The 21101-nt window shown below is 40.6% G+C and overlaps 1 protein-coding gene across 2 annotated transcripts in view; it reads right to left on the bottom strand.

Moving 5' to 3' along the window:
• Positions 1–16846, bottom strand: part of ITGAV (integrin subunit alpha V) — a 107202-nt gene extending 90356 nt beyond the window's left edge. The window contains exon 1 of one of the 2 annotated variants that reach the window (XM_034954624.3): positions 518–16846. In XM_034954624.3, the coding sequence (XP_034810515.1) occupies positions 518–702 (185 nt within the window). In that variant the 5' untranslated portion in view covers positions 703–16846. The remainder of the gene's footprint in view (positions 1–517) is intronic. The other variant, XM_003823516.6, reaches the window with a different exon arrangement.
• Positions 16847–21101: the final 4255 nt, after the last annotated feature.

Here is a 21101-nt window from a genome sequence, read left to right as displayed (position 1 = left end):
GAATGTCTGCAAAAGGAGTGAGGAGAAACAGAATGAGACAGAGGCGGAAAGAGTGGGGGAGGGCTTGTTTAGGGAGACTGAAAAGGACGGGCGTTAAGCCTGTAAAGCAGAAAAAGGTTACCAAGAAGCCTAACTGGTAGAGGAGAAAAAGAAGTTCGGGGATGATATTGACCAAATCCTCGACACTGGCACAGGAGGCGGGGAGTCCGCCAAGACCAGCCTTTGTTGATTTGCCACTTTCCCCGATTTTTAAGCACAGGTCTGCTTCAAAGCTCTCCCGCTGCCCCTAACCAATTTTAAGAGGTGAGAAGCGGGGTGTAACTGGGTGATGGGTACCAAAGGGAGTTCATTTCCCCAAATATTTCCTCCACCCAGGATATAAACCACTCTGAGGGGTAGCATGGGTGAGACAGACAGACGCCGGGATCTCTCGGAAATCAATCCCAATGGAGAAACGCTGGGTGGGTGCGCGCGGTGGGGGAGGGGGCCGGCTCCAGTTCCAAGTGCGGCCACTTACGAAGACGCGCTGGGCACGAAGAAATCCACCGCGAAGCCGAAGTAACTTCCCTCGGGGCCAGAGTACTCGGCAGGACTGTCCACGTCTAGGTTGAAGGCGCGGCACAGAGGTAGCAGGAGTCCCGAGAGAAGAAGCGGGAGGCCGCGGGGACAGAGGCGCAGCCGTCGCCGCGGCGGAAAAGCCATCGCCGAAGTGCGCGCGGGACGCCAAGCCGGGAGCGGTAGCCACCTCCCCCCGCCCCACCGAGGCGCCCAGTGCCCGCGGCCCGCCGCCTGCGCGCGCCCAAACTTGCCGGCCGCTCTCTTCTCGGCTAGCCCGGGACAGCTCCGGGGCAGGCAAGAGGGCTGAGCTTCGGAGCGACCGCCAGGGACGAGGGGCGCAGAGCGCGCGGGGCGGGGACAGCAGCGCAGACGGTCCCTTGCTTCCCTCCGGCTCCGCCGCTCCACGCAGCGTCTGAGGCTGGGGACTGCCGGGGTGAGCGCCGCACCTCGGGCCTGAGAGCCGCGGCGGCACTGGGAGGAGACCTGGAAGGAGGAGGAGCCGGCCCGGGAGGCTGCTGTGGAGCTGGAGGAGGAAGTGGGGGAGGAGAGGCGCCCTTCTACAGGGGAGAGCTCAGCGTACTTCCGTGAGTGCAGTCGCCGCCTGTCCCGAGACCTGGGTGTCTGTGCAGGGGCCCCCAGCTCCTGAGCCTGGGTCAGCGGTAGCGCTCCTGGACGAAGGCCTCAGGCTGAGCACCGGAGGAGGCGTGGGGGCGGGGGCGGGGAGACACGGTCCAGCGTCCCAATCTACCCGCGTCCACGGGAGTAGCAAGGGCACCCACGTTCCCTTGTCCCGCCGGGAACTTCCGTGCGACTGTTGTTTAAAAATGAGGAAAGCTTTTTATCAGTTTCTCGTGTTTCTGCTGCTTAGCCTGGCAGGCTCTCACGAACGAAACCCTGTTAATTAATGGTCGTTAATTACACTCCATTCCACAAACACTGAACTTAATTACGGATTTCCAGAAAGCCAGCATAGCCTCTTGCAAGTGAGGTATGTAAAGCTTAACTTAGTAGTCAAAGAAAGGATTCGCAGGGCAAAGAATTGGCAGTGATCGTTTTAAATCAAGTCAGAATAATCGAAGCCTTATTCCCAGTTTGTTAGCTGCGGTCGTATGATTTAGAAACACTGATTTGTTGATTTAGGATGTTTGGATAGACATAATTTCACAGCTGGAAGAAGGACCGCACACCGGTGAAATAAGGCCCCGCGTGCTTGTTTGCCACTGGTGTGTTTCATCAAGCCTTGACAACACTGGACTGAGAGAGAGGGCCTTGAGGACAGGAACCTTGACCTTTTTCTTAGTGTTCTTATTTCTAGCACCTTGCCAAGCAGATAGTAGTCGATCAATAAAATGTCCAATCAGTGAATGAATAGCAGACGAAATGAGCAAAGTGCCCAGAGAAGTGACTCTTCCATATTTCAAGTGTTTCATGTGCTACAGAATCTGTTGAACAAGATGAAGTTTAAGTGCATTGTGTGGACTTACTACTTACAAGTAAGTACTGGAACAGTAATTTCTGTTTTCCCAAAGTAACTATTAAAACTCAATCATAATGTACATTAATAACTATCAAATAATCCTGTGAAAGGATATGTATATAAATGAAAGTGAAATGCCTAATTCGAATTTGTAATATTTATTGGACCAGGTCCAGGTGCTCATGCTGGCAATCTCAGCACTTTGGGAGACTGAGGCAGGAGGATTGCTTGAGACCGGGAGTTCCAGGGGAACATAGGGAGACCTCATCTCTACAAAAATTTAAAAATTAGCTGGGAGTGTGGTGCATGCCTGTAGTCCCAGCTATGCCGGAGGCTAAGGCAGGTAGATAGATCGCTTAGGCTCAGGAGTTCCAGGTTACGGTAAGTCATGAGCCTGCCACTGCACTCCAGCCTGAGTGACAGAACAAGACCCTGTGTTTAAAAAAAAAAAAAAAAAAAAAAAAAAGGCCGGGCGAGGTGGCTCATGCCTGTAGTCCTAGCACTTTGGGAGGCTGAGGCCGGCAAATTGCCTGAGCTCGGGAGTTCGAGACCAGCCTGGGCAACACGGTGAAATCCCGTCTCTACTAAAATACAAAAAATTAGCCGGGCGTGGCGGCATGCGCCTGCAGTCCCAGCTACTCAGGAGGCTGAGGCAGGAGAATTGCTTGAACCCGGGAGGCGGAGGCTGCATTAAGCTGAGATGGTGCCACTGCACTCCAGCCTGGGCCACAGAGTGAGACTCCATCTCAAAAAAAAAAAAAATGCATTAAATATTTCCATTTTTAAATTTGACTAAAAGATATGCAGCAAAACCTTTGGCATGTTTTACAAGGCATGGTCTAGCATCTGCCTGAAAGAAATTACTGATTGAGAGAGGAAATCCTACACAAATCCTTACACATAAATGCAAATACAGCTTATTTCTCACCTTCTTTCCTAATACACCAAAGAGGCTATTGATATGTATGCATAAACCCAAAGGGTCTTTTATATCTTAAAAACATGACAACCAGTCTACCTGGAAATCCATTCAGGTAAGGAAAACAGAAGAGTTTAAACTCTGGCTAGATCCAGTAAGTCTCCCACTCCTCAACTTCTGATCGCAGGACAGGGGTCCGACAGACCAAGGTGGAGTGAAGAAATGTGAGAGGACCAGGGAAAAGAAGAAGCCCGCGAAATGACAACACATGTACACCCACCAAAACTTGGGTGAACAACACACCCCCAAATAGGGCTACAACTTACTGAAAGCACTTATTGTTGAGCCATTCTTTATGAGTTTATTTTGAATGAGCAGTCTTGAAAATCAAGGAATTTGTTTTTTTAAAAAAAGCAAATAGTCCAGGCACTGTGGCTCATGCCTGTAATCCCAGCATTTTGGGAGGCCGAGGTGGGTGGATCACCTGAGGTCAGGAGTTCAAGACCAGCCTGGCCAACACAGTGAAACCCCGTCTCTACTAAAAATACAAAAATTGGCCGGGCGCAGTGGCTCACTCACACCTGTAATCCCAGCACTTTGGGAGTCCAAAGTGGGTGGATCACGATGTCAGGAGTTCAAGACCAGCCTGGCCAAGATGGTAAAAGCCTATCTCTACTAAAAATACAAAAATTAGCTGGGTGCAGTGGCAGGCACCTGTAATCCCAGCTACTTGGGAGGCTGAGGCAGGAGAATCACTTGAACCTGGGAAGCAGAGGTTTCAGTGAGCCAAGATCGTGCCACTGCACTTCAGCCTGGATGACAGAATGAGACTCCATCTCAAAAAAGAAAAAACAGTAGCCAGGCATGGTGGTGTGTGCCTGTAATCTCAGCTACTCAGGAGACTGAGGCAGGAGAATTGCTTGAACCCGGGAGGCAGAGGCTACAGTGAGCCGAGATATTGTGGTATTGTGGGCCACTGTGCTCCAGCCTGGGTGACAGAGCGAGACTGTCTAACAACAACAAAAAGCAAACATACATTTCAATTAGGAAACTATGAAGCAGACTAACCCAGTGGCTTTAGAAACTTGGGGTTATAAATGCAGGCATCTCTTTGTGTGACCATGCTCGAGCAGCCACTCACACAGTGCCTTGCAAATTGTATTGTAGAACATGTCAGTTCAGCTAGTGCTGATTCAAAATCCACATTGCACCTGGTACTATGTGCATGGGACAGAGAAAAGAATGTTTTAGTCTACGAAAGAATGGTGATGCCCCTCCCCTACCCCCATGACACTACTCTTTGAACTACATTATAACAGTTTTCCAACTTAAAAGAACTTCTGTGTATACATTAAGTATTCATTGAATATAATCCTTTTCTTAGAAAATAAAATATTAGATAGTAAAAATAATTTGTACTTTGAATTTTATCCTCTACTACCCTATACTTTAGTAAAAATCTTGATTCCAGTGGTTTCTGTAAAATAAAGCACCTGGGTTCCATTCCTGGCTTTGCCAACTACTAGTTGTATGACCCTGGGGAAATCAATCCAACCAATCTGTGCCTCAGTTTTCTTATCTATGAAAGGGAAAGGGGAGTAATACTATGTCTATCTCTTAAAATTGAACAGTTCTTGTTGCCATTAATACTTTTAAGACTAATAGTTTAGCATGGTAGCAATAATAATTTTTTTGTTTTTTGAAACAAAGTGTCACTCTGTCGCCAGGCTGGAGTGCGGTGGCGCCATGTCAGCTCACTGCAACCTCCGCGTCCTGGGTTCAAGCAATTCTCCTGCCGTAAATTTTTATGACTATTATTTCACTCTCTTAGTTCCCCTAGTGTCTGTCCAACAGGTCCTTCAATAACCATAATCAAACCAGGGCTTCACGCAGCTCTGTCTCTGCAAACAAAGGAACTTAGTCCATAATTTAAGAGGAATTTCAAATTTTATCTCTCTCAAAGAACCTCAAAGGAGATTCGGTTAATAACCCATGGGAACTTCAGAAATCTGCTTCTTCTACTCTCAATTTCTCTGGAGGCTTTAACCCACTAAACCCTGCCCTGGAATTTTTGTTGCTGTTTGCTTGTCTAACTCACTCCTGTCACTCCTCTCTTGGCTGTTTATTAGGGAGACTGACTTGTTCTCTCTTCACCCCCATAACCACTTCCACTCCCAGTGCTGCCCTTTCCTATCTGATCTGTATCAGAAAAGATTCTGGCCAGCACTTGTGCTCTTTGGGTGAATGGGAAAGAAGAGAAGGCAGGCAGTAAACTTGTCACCTTTCTGGGCCATGTTTCCTAAACTACCCCTTCAATGCTAGGATTCCCTAAGTCTCTGTTCTTGAATCACTGCATTTCTCCTCAAGGTGATCTTATGCACTGTCATGCTCTCAACTCTCATTTCTTAACACTTCCCACCTCTCAAAGGAGCTTTAGCCATATTAAATAACTTAACTTTTCTCCAGAGTGCTATCTTTGCTCAAAGGGCTCCATCTTCCTAGGCAACATTAGTTCTGCCTGTAACCATTTTCCACAAGCCTCCATCCTTCTGTTATATACAAACATACACAATGTCCTTAAAGTGGCTGTTTCCTATTCTTCTTTCATTGCTTGTATTAGGCATCAGCCTGTCTCCAAGAAAGACTTCTCTTAGGAACCACACCTTATTGTCTTTGTATCCTCAGAGCTTACAGACCTTAGGAATTAATTCCATTGTCCAGGAACTTAATAATAACTAACATATCCCCACTGTTTTGCAAGGCTGAAGTGGGAGAATCACCTGAGCCCAGGAGACTGGGACCAGCCTGGGCAGCATAGCAAAAACCCATGTCTCCTAGGAAGACTCATTGGGAACCATACCTTATTGTCTTTGTATTCTCGGAGCTTACAGGACCTTAGGAATTAATTCCATTGTCCAGAGACTTAATAATAACCAACATATTTCCAGTTCTTTGCAAGGTTGAAGTGGGGGGATCACCTGAGCCCAGGAGATTGAGACCAGCCTGGGCAGCATAGCAAGAGCTCAATTACATCACTATATAAATTCAAGTGTGAAGAGAAAGTTAATGAGTAGATTAAGAAAACATACATTGGCCAAGCAAGGAAGATCATGCATGTAATCACAACACTCTAGGAAGCCATGACAAGAGGATGGCATGAGGCCAAATGTTTGAGACCAGCCAGGGCAACATAACGAGACCCCATTTTCTACAAACTTGGGAGGCTGAGGCAGGAGGATCACTTGAGCCCAGAAGCTTGAGGTTACAGTGAACTGTGATCACATCACTGCACTCCAGCCTAGGCAGTAGAGCAATACTCTGTCTCTCTCTTGCTATCTCTGTATACATATATGTATACATATACATATATATGTCATAAATATATATTAAAACTTATTGTTTCTACTAGAGTCAAGCTTACATTTTAAATATCCAGTCGTATTTCCGCCTGGAGTTATACATTTATTGAGCACCTTCCTTGTGGTCCTATTTCCATAAGACTCCTTTTTCAAACTTATCCTTCAGAGCTGATACAATCTATGATAGAAGATATATAAAACTGAGATTCAAAGCACCAAAATAGAAATCATGACCAGGTGTGTTGGCTCACACCTGTAATCCAGCCCTTTGGGAGGCCAAGGTGGGCAGATTGCTTGAGCCAAGGAGTTTGAGACCAGCCTGGTCAATATGGCAAATCCCCATCTCTACAAAAAATAAAAAAATTACCCAGGCATGTTGCCATGTGCCTATAGTCCCCCCTGGAGTGTGAGCTGGACTTAGTAAACTGCTTTTAGTGAATAGAATAAAGAGGAAGTGACTGTGGGACTTTGTTGACTAGGGCATAAAAGGCACTGAAGCTTCCTTTTGTTCTCTCTTGGAGGGGAAGCCAGCTGCCATGTTATGAGGACACACAAGCTGCCTTATAGAGAAACCCACATGGTGAGGACCTGAGGCCTCTTCCCAACCACCATGTGAGCGAACAATTTTCAGAGTGGATCCTGCCTCCCAATTAGGCCCTTAGATGATAGCAGCTCCTGCCAGCCTCAATCTCAAGTGAGACCCTGAGCCAGGAACATCCATCTAAGTAGCTCTTTAATTACTGACCCATGGAAACTGAGATAATGTTTGTTGTTTTGAGCCAATATATTTGGGGTTTAAAATTTGTTATTCAGCAATAGATAACTAATACAATGAGTTTATAAAAGTTAGTAATTTGCTAAGGTCACAGAGCTAGGAAGTATTAGAGATGTTCTAGCCAGTTTATAATAGCTAAGGTGACCATGCAATTTATTGTCGAACTGAGACACTTTAGAGAGTAATAGAAACACTAATAATAACTATATTGATACAACAGCTATATACTGGAACTCTCCAGGGCAAATTGGAACATAGGATCACCCTAATTACATCCTGTGCTCTCTATTGCTACACAATTCTGTTTTCAGTATAAGTAAGTATATACAGTATGGCCTGTGCAACAATGTAAGTTTAGCACAAAGAAAGGATAATTCATTTATTCAGACAGAGACTGCTAGCTAGCTATCCAATATTCATTGCCTGCTTCTTGTTTGGTAATAAAACCCCTATATCGTGTGGTGGCAACAGTGGTCTAGCTGGAAAAAAAGAAACCATTTCCAGCTTCCTACAGATGGACAAGATATGTCAGTAGAAGTTGTCAGGTGGAGCTTGTAGGAAAGTTCTTTTGTGGGGGCTATCTTAACTATCACAAGGAACCTTTTTTGTTCTTCAATTTCTGTATAACTGCTGCCTAAGACATGGATGTGATAGTCAGAGCTGCAGAAGCCACATTGTGGACATGAAGCTATACTTGGTAATATAGGTCATGAACTAAGAATTATAGAACAGAAAGTTTGTGTTTCTCATAACCATGGACCCATCATAACAGTTTTGAACTGTAAACCTGTATTATGCAGTAGAAAAATATACCTTTATCTTTGTTAAGCTGTTATGACTTGGATTTTCGGTTATACCTTGACTAACCTAATCTTAGCTGATATACTCACCTTAATTCCTCAAACAGAGATTTAAATTTTGAGTGCCAAAAATTTTTATTCTTAACCTATTTGGATAGAAATTATGCTAAATATACTGACCACTCTAAAAGAGAAGAGTAGCTAAAAGAGAAACATTGTCAGGTAGTTTTCTTGATGATACAAGGTTATTATTATGTACAGAAAGATGAGTCAGTTCACTGTTTTGGGTCTTTAAAAGTTTATATGCTCCATGGAAGCTCCTCCAATTGTTGACATTAATAAAACAAGTATGAATTAATTCATTGTGAGCAATACTCTAATTATCAGATGGTCTGGTGCCATCACTAATTTTGTTCCTTCTGGGAGGTTTTCTAAAATCTCCACCCTTACTTCCTCTAAAACTTGAAGACTAAAGATTTTCACCTTTCAGTCTTTATGGATATATTTGGGTTTAATAGAAAATGATGATGTTCACTAAGATGTTAGATACAGAACTCTTAATTGCATAATAGCATTAGATTTAGCATGTAGAGACAAAAAATTAAAGGTTTTATGCATTTCAGCATTTTGTGAAGCATAAACCATTCTACAGTTGGATTTCTTTTCTTCTGAGTTTTGACTAAATTACTAGTATGGAGATGGTTACATGAATTAATTCTATTCTTTGGTTATAAGAGAGTCCTTAAAAAACTTTTTTATTCTGTCTAGTTGTTCTAACTATTTCAGTTTAGACTATCTTTATTATTAAGAAAATTTCTAAACAGTTACTTTAATGAAGTACTCTCTATACAGAATAAATCTTGTTCACATGTCTAAAATATCAAGGATAAATATATGGAAGAAACTTCAAGGACAACCTAACAATATGGCTGGCCTGAAATGCAGTAGTAAAGGACATTTATTAAGAAGAATGAAAACTAAGGCTAGATGATCATTTGATAGGGATGTAATAAATATGTGTTGTCTACTATAACTTTCTTCAATGATGAAAATGTTCCATATTTATATTGTCTGAACACTTGCATTACCCATATGTGGCTCTTGAGCTCTTGAAATGTGACTAGTATGATGGAAAAATTAAATTTCAACTTAAAAAAATTTTTCATTGTCACATGTATCTAATGGCTTCCAAATTGGACAGCATAGTTATAGATGGTATTGATACAGAGGTTAAAGAATCAGATTTGATAGATTCTAAAGTCTCTTCCAACTTTGTATTGCCATAGCTGCAAAAATAAATGGTGAAACTTTTTCTCCGTTACTGCTCCACTCTGAACCAAATTTTTCTGTTTTTAATATTAGGAATTCATTTATTCATTAATTTAATCATCATAGAATTAGTGTGCCAAGTGCAGTGGAAAAAAAAAGAAGCTGCTCTGGCATCAACATTTCTGACCTTGCTTTTCTCTTTCACTGCCTTCAATATCTCTTCTCCTCTGGGACACATGTCTCATTGTCAAATGTGATAGCAAGGTAGCAGGCTATGGACACAAAACCCTAAATGCAGGGGCTTCCAGATTTAGCAGATATTTCTCTGCTTGGAAGGAGCAAACCCACAGAAATGTATGGGGTCATGCAGGAATAATAAGGATACTGAGTCATATCAAATTGATTTTAGTGTAAATAATGTGATGTTACTTGCACATCTGAGATTGCGTGTGGGCTGTACATAATTCCCACTATTGCCAGGATTCTTGCCAGTGTTCCAAGAATTCTCAAAGGGGCTTAAGCCAAAATTAAGTTCCCAATCTCACTGGCACCTCACCTTCTGCATCCGGTTTATTTACTCAACCTTGCACATACTTCATCCAAACTGAAAAAATGGAATATGGCCCCTTTTACATTTATTCCACAAAGGAACCTGAATGCATGGTGGTTGCATGTAACAGAATTCTGTAGAAAGTCTGATGGTGATGGTGGAGGGTAATATTTCAGAGTAATGCAGCGGAGGCCAGCTAACCACTTACGGTTGAATAGTAGACATATTTACAGCCCTCAGCCATTCCTACCATGGGAACATTGCGTTGACTGTATCTCCTTCTCAGCCTCCTGGCCTGTCATTGTGTTGTGTGCACTCCTTGCCACCAGACCTTCTTTTCTTTGTTGTCCTCATTCCTAGGCCCCTGTGTCTTCCTTCTGGGCCAATGTCATGTCTACATCTTTCTCAGACTTCATACTGAGCAACTAAGACTTCTCTTTGTTTTGGCCTTTTTTTTTTCAGACCATGTTTGGAACTTACATTGCAAGACTCAAAATTTTGAATGAAAAACTAAGTTTAAAATGTTCTTATTCTAAAAAGGATTCTGGCTCCAGAGTTTGAAATAAAATTTTCTCTTTTTCATATAACTATATATGCTATGTAAGTATATATTGTTATGAGAAAAAGATGCCTCAGAGAGGACTTGGCCATTGTCATAAAATCAATAAAAGGTGTTACTGGGATTAGTATACAGGTCTCTTGAAAGGCATTTATCTTTCTATTATATTATCACTGTAAACAATATGAGTTAAAAAGATTTTATAAACATGTCTGAGAATCTTATACTTACTTACATATTATCTCCAATAGGAAATCTTTCTTGACTACCAAAAATGGCATAACAAACTTTTGAAAAGTAAGTCATATAAAAATGAAAAACGCATAGATAAAAAAGTTATTGAACATAACTTGATGCATATATGTATTTTTAAATGGTATTTCACATGGGTACATTAGTTAAGAATTCAGCCAATACTTTGAAAATCCAGTGTTACATATAGGAAGTGGAACTTTTAACCAAAAAGAAAAAAAAAAAGAGAGAGAGATAGAAAATTTTTTCCTGTTGTAATTGAGTTAGAGAAGCAAGTAGATAATAATTATTTTGACAAAATTATGCCTTGATCACCAACAATACCTTTTGAGGATGCCAGAAGATAGATTTATCAATGCTTATTGAATTATAAAACTTTTACTGACTCAGGGCTACATACAAGATGCTATGGCATATTGTGGTAGATGCTACAGCACTTTCAAGAATGAAGAGGCTGAGGCAGGTGGACTGCTAGAGGCCAGGAGCTGAAGACCAGCCTGGGCAACACAGCGAGACTCAGTCTCTACAAAAAATAAAAAATGTTAGTCAGGAGTGGTGGCACATGCCTGTAGTCCTAGCCACTCAGGAGACTTAAGCAGGAGCCCAAGAGTTTGAAGATGCAGTGAGCTACGATCATGTCACTGCACTCTAGCCTGGGCAACAGAGTGAGACCCTCTCTCTTAAAAAAAAAGGGGGGAATGAAATGAAGTATTTGTCAGGACTCTTTCAGTTACAAGTGATAATATCCCAATTCATATTAGCTAAAGTGAAAAAGAGAATGGATTGATTCACATAACCCAGAAGTGCAGTGTTGGTTCTGTCTTCAAACACAACACAATTCTTTTTCCAGCTCTGCTTTCTACTTTATGTTGGCCTTACCCTCTCCAACTGCATCAGGCTGTACAGTTGACCAGAGAAAACAGTTATAGGTCCTACTTTAGCAATGCATAGATGATAAAGCTACCCTCTTCTCAAATAAGTATCTCAACTCAAGGCAATGATTTATATTGACTGTGTTTATAATAATTGCTCACCCCTGAACCAATCACTGTATTCAGAGAGTGAGATATTATGGTTGGCCACAGGTCAGGTGATAAACTCCTATGGGAATAATGTGGCACAGCACTGTGGTTGATGAATGTTGTTATTACTTAAGATGGAGGAAGGGCAGTTCCACAAAGATAGAGATGTAACTAGGCATACAAATACAGTATTTGGCTAATGCAGACTTATAAGTAACATGTCTTGTTCTCAAGGAGTTTTCCACATATAACTCTTGGTACTTATATAGGAGAAAAAGAATTCCCTCATGTGCCCTGAATTTTTTATTTCAATATTAATCAGTTATCCCGATTATGAAACTTGAAAAATATTCCCCTAGGCCTTCCTACTGTTAATTAAATCTATTTTTGTTAGTTTTAAACCAACTATGAAAATTATATAATCATTGGCATAATATTTTTGTGGTCAAAATGCAATGTTGGCTTAAAACTTTTTGTCTGTCTTATAAATTATACATTTATCTTTAGATATTGTGGGAACTATGTCAACTAACAAGCCATTTCCTCAGTTAACCCCACTTCTGTGGTTGTGATGATTTGAAAACTGTTTCTTAACCTTGCTACACCTTGGTTGGTACTGTATTTGGAAACAATTTATTTTCGCCTTGACAACAAAACTTACCATTATTTTTAGAGAAATTTCATTTGCTAGAAAGCATCATTTGTATTATTTTATACTCATGCTGCCTGGGTATATGGAATGAAATTAAATGCCTGATGTTTGCATTACATATTTTTACTAAATGTGTCTCACATGCAATAGGGTGAAATACAGCTTTTATTGCATTAAGCTGCCAAGATCTCTGTGTTAATTTGATACTATAATACCGCCTAGTCAATCCTGAGGAATACAGATACATTAAATTACAAGTAGGCATAATTTATAAACAAAAAGGATTCTCATGGTAATTATGAAATGTTATATATTTTCCCTTACTACAGTATGTATAATTTCTATTCTAGACAAAAACATACATATATTTGTGTGATTTACCTACAAATAACAGTTGATTTCACCGTTTTCCCAAGAGAAAGAGAAAACAGTCTTCATTTAGTGAGTATCAGGGTTCAAAATATTTCTCTGGTGAGTTCGAGCTCAGAAGAGTCAGAAGGGATCTCCTATGCCAACTATCTGTACATATCTATGATTTCATCTTACTCTTTATTTCAGCAACTAAAATTTCACAAATAACTTTTTAAAAAAATTCTGAGTAGAGTTCTGTTACTATACTAGAAATGTGTGTTTTCACCACAAGTTCTTTCACTTTAACTGTAGCAAAAGAAATGCAAGTTGATCTCCCTAAAAGTCCTTGGGAAGTGGCTACTATGGAGAGTTTTCTTGGGTTCTCCTCACCTCCTGAGGGTAAAAGAGAACCCCAGGAGGATTAAGTTTGAATCTTTCACCTACCACTGGAAAGTAGACATCTCAGAAATGTCAATATCACTTGTCTAATAATCAGTCCTTCTCTTCAATTAAATAGCATTTCCTTCATGCTTTAACTCATTGGTTTTCAAAGGTTTCTTAGCAGTGGAACCCTTCAAATGGCACACTAGCAGAATTCACATATATAAGACTAAGAAAAAGCAGGACCCAGATGCTGCCAGAGGACCACCATCAAGTACAACTGAAAACTACAGCTTTCAACACTTCACACCACCTTTGTTTTATGATACACCTATTATGCTGCAGCTATGATGAGGGCATACAAATAAATAAAAGACTTAGTCATTTCCCTCAGACAGATTAATTTTCATCTTTCTATAGTGGTTTCAGCATATTCACCTACAATTTATATGATTCTCCACTCAAATAAACCTCCCCGAGCATCTGCCTTCCCTATTCTCCTTTCCCTTCCTTTCATAATGCTCAAAAAAATCTGCACACTTTTTATCCCACTTCTGCCTCAACTCAGCTGCATTTTTGCTATGTAGCCAATATCAAGACTTTAACCCATATCAATTCCAGTCAAAGTCTCCACCAAGCCCATTTCCGCAGAGGGCTGTGCTATTTTGCTCCCCCACTCAACTCCCTCTCCAATAATCCATGTTAGATAAGTGAGGAAGAATAGAAATAATCTTTTCAATTTCCATTTTATAATTAGATATATATATAAACAAAAATGCTCTGTTGGTACCTGGGACACTGCGTATGGTGACGATGATACAAATGTGCACTTGCTCCAGCAGCATCATTTGCAGGAGTAATGCACAGCTATGTGGCCACCTACCTCAAGCCTCCTCTGTGCTGAAGAAAATCTTGCTAGGGGGTGTATCTCAAAAGGTGGTCTGAGGACCACTGCCATCTGGGGTCTTTGTATAAAAAGTGGGTTGCCAGGCCTAGCTAAATCAGGATTTCTGGGGTGGAGACGAGACCTGAGTTTTTTTTTTTTTTAGAATTTATTTTGGGGCGTTTTAGTGAAACTAAACTTAGTGAAGTTTGAGCATTCCATCTTTTTAGTTACCTATTGCTACATATCAACTCCTCCCCCCGGCAACCCCAGTAGCTTTAGACAATGATTTCTTATTTATCATGATTCTGTTTGGGTTCACTAGCAGTTTCTCTTTTGGCATCTCCTGGGCTCACTCAAGCATCATCATTCTGGTAAAGGCACGGCTAGACTGGAAGGTCCAAAATAGCCTCATACATGTATTTGGCAATGCTGCTGGCTGTTAGCAGCAGAGCATCTCAGTTCTTCTTGTGACCTCTCATCCTCCAGTCAGCTGAAGCAGCTTCTCAGGGTAATGCTCCAAGACAGCAAAGGTGGAAGCTGCAAGCTTTCCTGAGGCCTAGGCTTGCTTGTACAACATCATTTCTGCCACATTTTGTTGGGTCAGAGCAAGCGAGATGGCCAGACCAAGTTCAAAGCAGAGAAAAAATAGATTTCATTTCTTGATAGATTCAGTCACAAAGCATTTTGTGGCTGTATTTATTTTTCCTGTACACCATAGTTCTTAATACTTAGTCCCTTCTCCATCATGTCTGCAGGGATTGTTGTGTTTATGAAACTTCTGGGATATGCTTTTTATGGGCTTTGCTTTGAAATGAAAATTTCTGTCAGCATTTGCTAGAAACAGGTTGTTTTGCTTTCCAGTCCTAAAACCAGGATTGTTAATATCGTGGCTAATAGTTATTAAATATAAGGGTCCAACCTCCGTCGAAAAGATTCAGAAGCTCAAAAGAAAAAAAAAAAGAGTTGGTATCTAACTTCCATTTTGGACCTACTCAAAAACAACTATGGACTTATTTAAGAAAAAAATTATTAATACAACAGAATTGCACATATCCACAATTATTTTGTTCAGGTTTTTCCCATCAAAACCTTTTCAAATATGAAAAAATCAGAACTGGCTAAGTAAATTTAGTTTCCTCTTCTACCAGGCTTGCAAAGGGAGGGCTTCCACCCAAGCCACACCTACATCTCTGCTCCAAGAATTTGCTACTGTATACACAAGCTACATGGAATATTGAGATAACTGATTTAAAATGTATTCTTGGAAAGTGGCCTCTGAGAGGACTTAAATAGCAGTTAATTCTTCAGAAAAATGCCAAACCCTGAGTGCCACCATGGGCAAGTCAGCTATCTCAGTCTTTCCTCCTAAAGTGAGTGTTGAATTTTATACTCTGTACCCAACTGACTTCAATCCATCTTTATTCTCTCTACCATTTTCCATATTTAAATAAAACCTTTTGCTCTTATCAAAAATCACTTTTTAGGACAAGCGATGGTAAAAGAGGAAACCACGAAAATCTCATTTAATCAACTGAAAGAAAATATACGATTAATTTGCCTGTTGCCTTAAGTTGAAGTGTTTTAATACATTCTCCTGTATTTAACGTTTGCTTATATATTTTTTTCCCTTTTGGTTTATTCTAAGGCAAAAGTTTGCCAAGAACTATGTCCTCCTGAGTCAGCAAGTAAATTTCCCACTTAGATGAGTCACCAGCCTGGCTTCCCTAAGTCAGAGTCCTGTGTCTGGGCTAGATGAGAAACAACATTACAGGCAATCAGTCTAGACAGCTTAGGGGCAGCCACTTGGCCATTTATGGTATCATTTCCTTTTTTTTTTCAACTAGGAGAGCCTAGAGAGCAAAGAGAGGCTCCTGGGAATATATGTAGGGTTGCCAAATTTAGCAGATAAAAATACAGGATGTCCAGTTAAATTTGTATTTCAAATCAACAATGAATACTTTTTTAGTATACATATGCCCTGTGCAATATTTGGAACATACTTTCACTAAAAATAAAAATAAAAAATCACTTATCTGAAATTCACATGTAATTGACTAGCCTATATTTTATCTGGCAACCCTACATATTTGGATCTCATCTCACATCAATCACCTTTTATCATGCTACAGAATGTCACAGATGAAAGTCTTTTCTCCTGCATTTTAGAGAATGAAAGTTGAGTTATTTTTCTTTCATCTTTTATTAACTATGGAATTACTATCTAACATCAGAGAAAGAAAAAATGATCAGTGACAAGAATTCCTTAGAGCCGTGCTTCTCAGACATGAATGTACATATAAACCAAACCACATGGGAACCTTGGAAAAATCCAGATTCTAATTCATCAGCCCAAGGTGAGGCCTGACATTCTGCATCTGTAAAAAGCTCTCAGGTAATAACAATGCCGCTGGTCCATGGACCATACTGGTCAGTAGCGAGGGTTTTAGTGTTTCTCACATTTCGCTGTACATTAGAAAAATCTGGGGAGCTTTTAAAACTCTTGATGCCCAGGCTGCATCTCACCTAATAAAATCCAAATCTCTGGGAGTGGGAGCCAGGTGTCAGCATTTTTTTTTTAAAGCACCTCAGTTGTTTCCTATGCACAACCAATGTTAAGACCTGCTATCTTTGGCTGGGCAAGGTGGCTCACGCCTGTAATCCCAGCACTTTGGGAGGCCGAGGCAGGCAGATCACGAGGTCAGGAGATCAAGACCATCCTGGCTAACACAGTGAAACCCCATCTCTACTGAAAATACAAAAAATTAGCGGGGCGTGGTGGCGGGCGCCTGTAGTCCTAGCTACTCGGGAGGCTGAGGCAGGAGAATGGCGTGAACTTGGGAGGTGGAGCTTGCAGTGAGCTGAGATCACGCCACTGCACTCCAGCCTGGGCCACAGAGTGAGACTCCGTCTCAAAAAAACAAAAAACAAAAAACAAAGACCTGCTATCTTTGGCCAACCAGTTCACTGCAACACTGGTTAATATTTATTGTTATCTCCTTAGTGGGAGGCAATCCCTTAAAAAAAAAAAAAAGAGCACTCTGGTTGTTACATAGTAACTGTAATCTTTGTTTTAATTTTTTTTATTTTTAACTTTCATGGATACATAGTGTATATATATATTATATATATATGTATATATATATATATGTATATATTTTTATGGGATAAGTAACTATAATCTCCAGAGGCTGAAGTTGAAGGATCTCCACTGCAAGTCTTTTCAGTGTGTCCACTTTCAGTTATGCTTTCTAAGCAATTGAGAAAAGCAATAGATTTTTTTTTCTTTGCTTAAGCTCAGTGGCAAGAAAGCAATAGATTTTTTATTTCAACTGTTATAATAAATATTTTTCACTAAATATTTTCCAAATTCAGAAATTTTATATCTGTGACACCAAGATTGTTGGAAAGTACTTTTTCCATGATTCTAAAATAATTTATTTTTCTTAATGTTTCTAATAGAAACCAAACAGCCACCACCTCAGAGTTAGACTGGCTTGGAAAAGACTGGTATTTATTGTCTGTTACTCTGGGAGGCTTGACTGGAGTCAAGGAATGTGGCTTACGGAAGAAAATCAAATCTTTAAGTCTTGTTTTTCACAGACATGTCGATAACATAAAAGTATGCTTTCAAAGCTACTGATATGAACATAACGTATATATAACACATACTTACACAAAATATAAAAAGAAATGTCTATAAAAGCCTTGTTTCTTAACCAAACACCTTCCTCATTTTTCCTCTTAATTGTTGTCACTTTGGTGCCATCCATTTTTTTATCATCTTCCCTAAATCACTGTCTTCTTTTTGTAGTCTTGTTTGACTGAGAAATGCCTTTAGGGTATCTTGTACTTTATGCTGGAGTGCTGTCCCATGGAAGCGTCTTCTTTCTTTTCTTTTTTATTTATCTTGGTTTACTTTGTCCGCTTAATCATATATTCTCTTCTGTCATGTGTGCTTAGCCTACTCCCTCTATCTCTTCTCCCCTCAGTCCTGTACTTTCTTTTTTTTATTAAGTTTCTACATTGTTTGTTTGGCGGGGGGCGGTGTGTGTGCACGCACACCACCACACCTGGTTAATTTTTGTATTTTTGTGGAGATGGGGTTTTACCATGTTGTCCAGGCTGATCTCAAACTCCTGGCCTCAAGTGATCCACTTGCTTTGGCCTTCCAGAGTGCTGGGATTACAGGCGCGAGCCACTGCGGCTGGCCAGTCTTCTACTTCAGTATCCAAACAATCTAGAATTTGTGACCAGATATTTTACTTGACCTATCCCCCTCACCAGCTCCAGCAGCTGCTACCATGCCTTGGGAAACCACCTTAAGGAGTCCATACATGCCCCTGATACTGGGTGGCACCATCAGCTGGTTGAAAGGTTGCCAACTTGAAGAGGTGACTCAGAAGAGGGTGGGTGGCAAATTGTTTTGCAAACATTTAACTATTCGTCCTTTCCTTAGTGTGCCCTTTCGGAAAATTTTTGGCTTGGAGGTGAGCTAGGGCAAAGTGGGATGCATCTCTTATGCCACATGAGTCTCCCAAAATGAGGAGGAAAAGTTAAGCTTCACACAAAGTCAGCTGCCTAAAAATGTTTTTGTTCTAAATAATGGTAGTTTACTTTTCCTGCCATCATGGGAGGCTCATACACAGTTTCTTTATTTTATTTTATTTTATTTTATTTTATTTTATTTTATTTTATTTTATTTTATTTTATTTTGAGACAGAGTCTTGCTTGGTTGCCCAAGCTGGAGTGCAGCAACACAGTCACCGCTCACTGCAGCCTCAACCTTCCAGCCTCAAGCGATTCTCCCATCTCAGCCTCCCGAGTAGCAGCTGGGACTACAGGCGCGTACCACCATGCCCATCATACACAGTTTCTTAAAACTCAGAACAGTGTACAATATGGTGACAAAATAGTAACTAAACTAATGTTTATTCAACATTGTAAATTTTTATATGCAATTAGACCTTTAAATCTTGAAAACAACCCCTATTTTAGAAAATGAGGGTTAGAGAATAATGAGTTGCCCATGGTCACACAGGTAATCAGGTGGTAAAGACAGGATGTGAATCCAAACAAATCGAGTTAGAGAGCTTACCTGCTGTACATTTGAATATACCTAGGGCCTCCACTATGCTATATTGCCTTTTATAGTTCTCTTGGAGAATAACAGGATTCTAAAGGACGCTGATATTAGATATTAATGATGGTAAATGCATTAACTGCAGTAGTTTTCTCCAAACTGATTAAAAAGATTATTTGAAGTGTTACACAAGCCTGATATTACATAACGGTTAATCATAGTAAGAATTTTATTCCCTTTTCATTATTGTTTTAGTCTTTCTGATTACTACAAAAGGGTCAGATTGGGCTGGGTGTGATGGCTCACGCCTGTAATCCCAGCACTTTGGGAGGCCAAGGTGGGCGGATCACCTGAGGTTGGGAGTTCGACAGCCTTACCAATGTGGAGAAACCCCGTCTCTACTAAAAATACAAAATTAGCCAGGTGTGGAGGCACATGCCTGTAATCCCAGCTACTTGGGAGGCCAAGACAGGAGAATCACTTGAACCCGGGAGGTGGAGGTTGCAGTGAGCCGAGAGCCTGGGCAACAAGAGCAAAAACTCCGTCTCAAGAAAAAAAAAAAAAAAAAAAGGCTCAGATTGGTGCTAACTTATGTTAGCAGCTCTACTCATACTTGCTAATCTTTTAACAAAGAAAGGCAGGCCTTATGCTGAGGGGTTTTAGTAGGCAAGAGTAACATTATTTTGTGTTCATTTCTAAGATTTTTTCCATTTATGCCAAATGATTTTGGTTTATTTATTTAGGCGTGAATATACGTCCTCTTTAAATAAAATGTACATGTACATAACCTTTTTTAAAAAAGTACATGGTAGAGTTGATATGCAGATGTGTCAAAAATCATGCCAGTAATATGCCAATGGTTGCAGTCTAGACTACTTTAAACAACACAACAAGAAGAACAAAACAAAAAGACTTTGCAGTACTATTTCTACTAGCTGCGTGAAAATGTTGGAATTAAGAAAGAAATAAAAAGTTTAATCCTGAAGAGAACAGAATATTAGCTGCTATTGAATTCTGTTCTTGGACTTCTAGAGTATAAAACAATTACTCCTCATTCCCTCCTGTGAGGCATTATTATGTTGTAGAAAGAGCGAAAGTGTTGACACAATTTCACAGGCTAAAGGTCGGATCCTAACTCTGCCACTGACTAACCCTAGGCAGGTTCTCATACATTCCTTGAATTCAGTTTCTCTATCAAGAAATAAAGATAAATTAGTTTCTGGCCTGGCTCGGTGACTCATGCCTGTAATCCCAGCTCTCTGGGAGGCTGAGGTGGGTGGTTTGCTTAAGCCCAGGAGTTCAAGATCAGCCTGGGGCAACATGGTGAAACCCCTTCTCTACAGAAAATACAAAAATTAGCCAGCCATGGTGGTACACGCCTGTAGTCCCAGCTACTCTGGAGGCTGAAGTGAGAGGATTGCTTGAGCCCAGAAGGCTGTGGCTGCAGTGAGCTGTAACTGTGCCACTGCACTCCAGCCTGGGTGACAAAGTCAGACCCTGTCTCAAAAAACAACAACAAAAAAACAAAAAACAAATTAAATAGTTTCTTCTGCCGTTTAGTCTATGATTCCACACTCAATGTATCCTCAATGGTTTGTACATTTTTTCCTAGCCACATCAGTATGGAACTGTGTGGGTTAAATCTCCTTTGACAATCTTCTCCCTTAGAGTTAAAAAAAAAATCTGCATCTATTTCCATTTATTTGCCTTTCTTCCAAAGTGCTTACCTAGGAGAAGCTTTGTATAGATCTGTACAAATAACTTATGTTTTGAGAGAATATAAACAATGCTAATGCTTTCTTTTGTAAAGCTTCTGTTTTGTTATCAAAAGCTATCAAATTTGAAGTCTCCCTTGGGGGTGGGGTGAAAGTGCTGTTACAGGTCTGCTGCGTATTAAAACCTGGTTCTATTCTGGGAGAAAGTGAGACATTAACTTCCTTTCCACCATTGAAAGAAACTAGCTTAAATTCCAAGGATGGCTGTGGCCATTTACCCGACACTGCACTTCCCCATTGTGTTTGTTTGTTTGCTTTAACATTGGGCACAAAGTACAATTAATTACCACTGCTCACTGAACTAGAATATAATTATGGCCTGAAAGGATGACCAAACTGCTTTCTCTTGTTGAGTGACCATATCTGCAGAGACCCTTTTCCAGAGCTGCTTGAGTGCATGATCAGCTCAGCGCTATTGCTGAGCATAGCCTGGATA

The sequence above is a fragment of the Pan paniscus genome, chromosome 13 (genome assembly GCF_029289425.2).
Source record: "Pan paniscus chromosome 13, NHGRI_mPanPan1-v2.0_pri, whole genome shotgun sequence".
Classification (NCBI taxonomy): Eukaryota; Metazoa; Chordata; class Mammalia; order Primates; family Hominidae; genus Pan; species Pan paniscus.
This window is presented reverse-complemented; position numbering and strand designations above follow the sequence as displayed.